Source organism: Pundamilia nyererei, unplaced genomic scaffold (assembly GCF_000239375.1).
Source record: "Pundamilia nyererei isolate P.nyererei 1_Seehausen unplaced genomic scaffold, PunNye1.0 scaffold00132, whole genome shotgun sequence".
Taxonomy (NCBI): domain Eukaryota; kingdom Metazoa; phylum Chordata; class Actinopteri; order Cichliformes; family Cichlidae; genus Pundamilia; species Pundamilia nyererei.
The window spans coordinates 509,250-516,453 of NW_005187533.1; the positions used below are offsets into that span (position 1 = coordinate 509,250).

The following is a 7,204-nucleotide window of genomic DNA, read 5'->3' on the forward strand; positions in this document are numbered from 1 at the left end:
TAATATGACTAATGTGTGATTAAGTGAAGTCCCCATTTCTGTGATCCAAATCAACAGTTTGAAAAAAAATGCCAGCTTGTGTTTTTGTTTATTAATTCAGCCCTCGACTGCCAGCAGAAGGTTGCATGACTGCCATGTGACTGGTTCACCACAGGCAATAAAGACATGCTTTCTGTCTATACCCCCCCGCCCCACCCCTTCACAGCAATGTCCTTTCACTGCCGAGGAGCTAGCTGTGTGCGTGTGTGAGATTTTATTTCACTCACTATGACACAGTTCTTCCCAATGTGGACGTAGGAACCAATCTGTGCTGCATTGACCACGCAGTCTTCCTCAATGAAGACGTGGTCTCCAATGTGCAGCGGGAAGAAAGCCACCCTGCAGGGGGGGACAGGGCAGTGATGAGACAATACTTAGCATATTCTCTCCTTTATTCATTTGTACAGTGACTTTAAATATATTTTGAGTGACAATAACTAAAAACAATCTTTTAATTCTATTTTGTTGTACTTTTTCAACATGTTCAAAATAAAGATTCAATCAATCAATCAATCAATCAATCTCAAAGCATTTTTATCTAGAACACAAAAGCACATGGCTGGCCTGAACGGGTGTCAAAGATACTTTACCCTTTGCTGAACTTTTTGAAAGGTGGTCGAATAACACTCCGGCTTTTCACCACGCAGTGTCTGCCCACCCTGACGTTAGCCAGGTCCCCCCTGATGATGCAGTCATTCATAACAATAGTCTGCAAGAGAGAACATCCAAAGCTTTACCACAGCTGGACACTTTCTATTCACAGTGTCGTTTCCAGGTGTGTGTTTTCCTTACTTTGCCGTTCAAGACTATGTTTTGACTCCCACATAGTACCGACTGTCTGCTCACTTTGTTGCCAGAAGCCTGAAATAAAACAACAACCACTGTTAATAATCGTGTGAACGATCGTGTCTGTGTCTGTCCACATAAATGAGTACAAACAACCGTCTCTGCTATCCGCCCAACGCCCCGTTCACTTTCTGCTTGGACAGATAGCAGGCTACGTTAGCTTAAGCAGCGGTGATTAAAATTCCACACAGTACCGTCTCAATGTACTCCGCTTTGTTGTACAGTATTTCAGACAACTCCATGGCTGGAAACCCGCTGAACTACCAAACGGCGTTTATTATTCTGCGATACGATCTAAAGCATCGATACGGATTTTCTCTATGGGAAGCTCCTTCTCCTTCTTCTTGTCTTCTGCGCAAGCCCGGACGTGACGCCATCAAATAACTTTATTTAAAATATCAGATATCGAACAAAAAACAGACATAATAAATGTGCGCGTGTAAAGCTAAATAAATAAATAAATAAATAAATAAATAATAATAATAAGTAAAGCTTTTATAAACCCTGGAATAATTGTCTGTATATTTTGTGATAGTGTCAGGGATTTTCTTTTCTTTTTTTGCTGTTATTCTTCTTTTTTTAATGATATGGACTAATCTTGTCTGACATTTTTAAAAATAGGGAGCCACATATTGGTTCTTTGTCAAAAAAAAACAACAACTTACAAAATGTATTATTATTTTATCATAGATATACATATCCATATGTAAGTTTTGTTGTGTTTTTTGTTTAATGAACCCTGAGACAAACAGCAAGGCGGCTCCTCTGTGAAACAGCTCCACGCCGTGGAGGATTGTGATAAAGACTCTGGAGTATCTCCAATGAGACTAAAGACACTGAGAGGGTTGAGCTGGGTTTAACTGAAGTGGTCGCATGAAAAGCTACCTGCGCTGTGCAGCACTGATGAGCAAAGTTAAAAACAAGAGTTTTTTTAAGCAGCTGGAACCTTTAGAGAGAGGAAGAGCACTTTGGTGTGATTGTGGACACTCGAGGGTTTTTTCAGAGGATATGTTATTCAGGCAGGTGGGACGGATGCAGAAGAAACAGGAGGATGAAAAAGACTGTCGCTCTTACAAACTGAAGTGTAATCTGCCTGAAACCCTGGAGACATTACTGCTACCTGGATCTAGCAATCAAGCAGTCAAAACTACCAGAGGAGGCAGAGAAAAAGCCGACACAGGGAAAAACACAGCTTAATCCAGAGAAACTGAGAATAAAAGTTTGTCTTTGTCCATTTTTATTGTCTAATTTGTGTAGACTTCATTTTAGCAGGAGCTCTTATTGTACACCTAAAGAGCTGAAAGCAACATCTTCTATACTTGTTTTTGTTTCATATGCACAACCAACGTCTTGTTTTATGAATGTGAAAGTTCATTTTTATTTTCCAGTTAAATCAAAGTCATTGGCAGTTTCTCAATGCCCATGTGCTCGTGGTGAGAAATGTTTAAACAGTTTTTAAAAAGCGCAGATAAAGCGACAAATTAGAAATAAACACAAGGTTTGCACTGTGCGCATGCGCAACACGGAGCCCTTGACCCGCTTTTCTTCTTCTTCGCCTCGCACGCTGGCAGCTTTCAGTAACTGCTTTCCGTCATGGCGGCTCGTGTCCTGCAGCAGTGTGTCCGCTCCTTTGCTCGGCCCTCGTTGAGGCTTTGCTCCAGTAACCTCGCATTAAGAGTCACTGCCGTCCAGGCGGTGGCCGTCCACCGACCTCTCTCCTTCGCAGCAGACAGCCGGAGGACGCGGTGGCTCGTCCAGAGCCGGGTGAGTCTCCGGTAACATTGAACCATCGCGGCCTAGCCGCTGTGACCTACCGATGTCTTTCAGACCTGCGGAGCCAGCCTAGCCCGCTGAGAGTTCACGGTGTCACACGAGCAGCTTATTTCGCTTTGAACGACTCTGTGTTGTTGTGGCAGAGAAACACGAAACACGGAGGCGTGTGATTTTAAAAACGGGACAGCCATGTTTGCCCTGTTGGTTAGCTAGCTAGTTAGCAAAGTCGGTGATTTCATTGACAGACTTCATTCTTTAACTTGGCACTGCACGGCTGATTCTGACTAAACATCGGGTACTAATGTGCAGAAAGGTAAAAGACTGTTGTAGTGCGGATGTTATTGTGTATTACGATAAGTGTGTTTGTATAACACAGAAAAAATGTTACAGGTGTTTTAGCGAGCTGTGTGCAGAGTTGTAAGTGAACACTAATGCGCTGATAAATGCGTCTAATTGCAAATTTAGTCAAATGAAACCATAACGCAGTAATTACAGACGAGATAATAAAATCAGCCACACATTAAAAGCTTCAGGACCAGCACAGATTTCTTCTTGGTCAAAGTTCCGTAAGATTTAAGTTTTATTTTGAAACTTGGATAAACCTTTTCCAGCCTTTACATCTGTACTGTTGCAGTGTACTGGAAGATATTGCATCTTTTCACACTGTATGTAATACACACTCACTTAAGGCAAGCTAATGTACAGGCTGCATGATCACAACCCCCCACTCCCTTCTGCACTAAAACTCTTCCTTCTTCTTCTTCCTTAGATCCCCTCGGTGGGTGTGCTGTGCCGACAGTACGGAGACCTGCCCCCCCTCACTCTAGAAACCATCAAAGAACGAGTCATGTATGTACTCAAGCTCTACGACAAGATCAACCCAGAGAAGGTCAGAACAACAAGAGACCTTCAGTGAATTCTAGCTGAAACATGTATGAATAGAATACATTCGCAGGCATCTGTGAGGTGAAATTAGGCAATCGTGACTCATCCCTGTCCAGAATGGCTCATGGAAATTGTTTTTGAAAAGTTTACTGATTTTAATGTATTGAATTTAATAACAATTAGATTTTTAACTTGGAAAAACAATCTAAAATGAATACTATCATTCCTCATGTAGATTTGGTTTTGTTTTTATTTTAAAGCACCCTGAAATGCCTGTAGTGTTTGTAAGTTTCTGTATATGTAAGCTTGAATTTCTAACCCTCGGGTTGGTTTCTGTTCCACAGCTGCAGACGAGCTCTCACTTCATGAAAGATTTGGGTTTGGACAGCTTGGACCAGGTGGAGATCATCATGGCCATGGAAGATGAGTTTGGTGAGAGCAAACCTCTTTATACTGCATAGAAAACTATTCCAAACTGTGGCTTTAGGCATTAAGTCAGCAAAAGAGATGTTTCTGACTCCTACAATGCCTAAAGTGCAGACTGTGACTGCTGTTGTACAGCCACAGTGGGAGTATGTGGATATGAAACATCAGTCTTGCAGTCTTCCTGCCTGTTGAGCGTCTGCAGTGTCAAAGTGCTGTCAAGTTTGTCTTCAGAGGGTAAATGCGACACTCTGTGTGGACGTCCCACATAAAGCAGGATATGCTCCGATTATATCCTGTGGTAGAAACACTGTAGTACACCTCATTCTACAGTATTTATTGGATTTATCTTCAAAATTGATTGAGAAGGTTAATGAAGGTTGCAGTTTGTTGCTTTTTACTTTTTGACTTGTAATAATTCAGCTGATTTATAGAATCTGTTTGGGAGGTAAATTTTAAACAGGGGTGGCTGTGGATCAGGAGATGGAGCAGGCATTCTGCTAATTAGAAGGTTGGTGGTTTGATCCGAAGCATCTTTGGGCACGATACTGAACCCGAAACTTCAGTGTGTGTGGGAGAGTGAAAAAGACGCGCGCTATAAAGGCCTGGAAAAGAATGAAAACAGAATCAGAGGACTTTTTCTTATTTTGATCAGTGAAGATAATAGACTAACAGCTTTTAATATGTGTGACCTACAGTTGAGGACGTAGTACCAGCGAGATGTTTGTGACCATCTGTGCAGAAAGCTGCTTATTCGTCCAGCATTATCGATGCATGTCACATGGCTTCTTTAGCACACGCCGTAACCAGTAACTTGTTTGTGCCGCAGGCTTTGAGATCCCAGATGCAGAAGCAGAGAAGTTGATGACTCCTGAGGAGATCGTACAGTACATCGCAGACAAGAAAGACGTTTATGAGTAATATGCTCTGTAGCACACCAGAGGCAAGTCACCATCAGGCCCCGTTTTCTGTCTTTGGTCACATGTTGTGTGCTCAATTTATATTCCTTTGTGCCCAGATAGGGTCACCTCCACCCACCCAACAGGAAGTTCTCGTGAAGCAGATGAGCACCAAACAGTTTCCTACTTCAACTCTTGTGTCTATTATGGCGACGTTGGCTTCAGCTGTCTCGTGTTTGACTGTATTTAAATGAACATGTTCAGGAGAGCTTGGAGATAAAAAAAAATTAATATTAAACAAGATTATATCACTGGTTTGCTTTGTTCTCATTTCAGCTCCGCCCTGTGGTCCCATGTACAATTTGTCATTAATAGATCAATAAAGACGCACATTGTACACTTTCGTGTCTGCTGTTACTCCGCTTTGGGTCCAGTAAAAAGGACCCAGATTCAGCTGCACTTTAGTTTGTTTCCACTGGCTGGGATTTGCGATAACTATCCATCTATTTTCATTTCTCATCTACTTTGGGTTGGAGGTAGACCGAAGCGTGATGCTGGGAGGTTCACACACCACCTGCATCCACTACTGACCTGTCAAAGGAAAAAAGCTCCCAAAAATACAGCTTAAGCATATAAGCCTGTGGTTTCTAGACTGTATATAAAGCTAAACTAGCTCCACATCATTAATCAGTAAATACTTTAAACATACAAAGAGCTTTCATCTGCAGAACCAGAAGACTAACTTCAGCTCCATCCACCAGCAGCTCAGATAAATCTGTTTTCTCCAGGCCAGGGGTCTCCAACTCCAGTCCTCCAGAGCTACTGTCTGCACACCTGAATAAAATAACTGGTTATCAAACCCGATGACATGCTGAAAATGTTAATCAACCGTTTGATTCAGCTGCATTGGAGGAGTACGGATGCATTTAAAAACTGCAGGACAGTAACTGTTGAGGACTGGAGTTGGAGACCCCTGTTCTATGCAATAACCCTGTTAGTGCACTGATTTAAAGGTAAGCTTCATGTTCCCTCACTCTTTACCTCGTAAGATGAGGACAAAACTACAATAAAGACAGTTCTTGAGTTTTAATCTTGTGTCCACACATGAAGAATGAGGTGCCATTGTTGCAGGATGTTCACACAGCTGGGACTGAAGTGTTTTTATTTCAGTATCCGACCTAAATGCACCTTTACAAAAAAAATAAAATGTAACTCTTTAAAACCTGGCCAATTAAATAATTGCGAGAAAATTCTATTGTGTGCTTTGTGAACCTCCTGATGAAAAATTAATAAAATATGAAGTAAAAAAAATATGCAATTTTATCATATTTGTTACATCGGGTATGTTTTTGTGGTGCAACTTTTTTTTTTAAGGGAAAAAAATAAATGTAGAAGTCTCAAAAACTTGCGTATAAAATATGATACTTTGGTTTAAAGGGTCAAAAATAAACTCACAACTAACACATTTACACAATAATAAAATTAGCAAACCCAGCGTGGGAGTTTACCGAAACTGAGTTCTTTCAATTTAAGACAGATTTCTATAAACCAGACCAAATTAAAAGCTTTTCTTTGAGTAACCAAAGCATTCAGAGGGCTTTAAAATCCTGATGTCACAGGAAACATCACCTTGTCTTGAGAGGTTGTCCAAGCAAACAAAAGCAGCAGCTACTTTCAGCTGCTCCCTCATTTACAGCAGCATGCCGGCGTCTCCTGAAACCAGAGATGCTGTTGGGAGCACGAAGCAGAAGTTTTCAGTCACACGGAGAGAAATAAAGACTCTGGGAGGCGGCCGCTGTGTATTAGTCTTTTATTGAGGGTTGTACCCAAGTTATACAGCTTTGTATGCTGGCTGCAGAAGCCAGCGGGTTACAAACAGTAATTCAGTATACGAGTACAGCCAACAGAAGACCTACTACTCACTACTCTACACCTTAGTACAGATTCTCTTAAGAGCAGTAAAATCCAGAAAGAAATAAAGAGGGAAAAAATACAAAACAAACCAAGCAACAAAAGGAAGGAGAATAAAAGGATTAAAATGAAACCAAACAAGTAGACAGCATCAGAGGAGACATTCATTATTAGAGCACACTGGAGTTGGTTTTTTATACCATTAATATCAGGCGACTTCGTTTATTTTGTCAATTTTTATACCCATACAAATAAAGATTGTCCTTCAAAAAGTGCAGATTCCACCGAAGTTTAAAGATAAAATCCTTTGATGACCCGAGGAAGACATTTGAAAATAAAAAGGTACTTCCTGTTTTTGTTTGCAAGAGAGGAAGACGCCCCCCTCGTTGATTATAGACACTGTACGATTATATTCTCATATATATATT

General features: G+C 41.1%; 2 protein-coding genes across 4 annotated transcripts in view; one reads left to right on the top strand and one right to left on the bottom strand.

Annotated features, from left to right (window-relative positions):
• dctn5 (dynactin 5) overlaps positions 1–1,252 on the bottom strand; it is a 2,409-nt gene extending 1,157 nt beyond the window's left edge. The window contains exons 1-4 of the mRNA XM_005743494.1: positions 1,080–1,252; positions 832–900; positions 630–748; positions 267–378 (exon numbers count right to left, since the gene is read on the bottom strand). Coding sequence (XP_005743551.1) covers positions 267–378; positions 630–748; positions 832–900; positions 1,080–1,127 — 348 coding nt within the window. The 5' untranslated portion in view covers positions 1,128–1,252. The remainder of the gene's footprint in view (positions 1–266; positions 379–629; positions 749–831; positions 901–1,079) is intronic.
• Positions 1,253–2,395: 1,143 nt separating this feature from the next.
• Positions 2,396–5,262, top strand: ndufab1b (NADH:ubiquinone oxidoreductase subunit AB1b). Of its 3 annotated transcripts, none has more exons than XM_005743495.1 (5): positions 2,396–2,649; positions 3,428–3,547; positions 3,888–3,975; positions 4,796–4,883; positions 4,989–5,262. In XM_005743495.1, the coding sequence occupies exons 1-5, from the start codon at positions 2,479–2,481 to the stop codon at positions 5,113–5,115; spliced, it is 594 nt and encodes a 197-aa protein (XP_005743552.1). In that variant the 5' UTR covers positions 2,396–2,478; the 3' UTR covers positions 5,116–5,262. The 3 variants fall into 3 exon arrangements, with proteins under 3 accessions (XP_005743552.1, XP_005743555.1, XP_005743553.1); XM_005743498.2 differs by having other exon boundaries at positions 2,397–2,649; positions 4,985–5,053; XM_005743496.1 differs by having other exon boundaries at positions 2,398–2,649; positions 4,796–4,909; positions 4,985–5,053.
• The last annotated feature ends 1,942 nt before the right edge of the window (positions 5,263–7,204 follow it).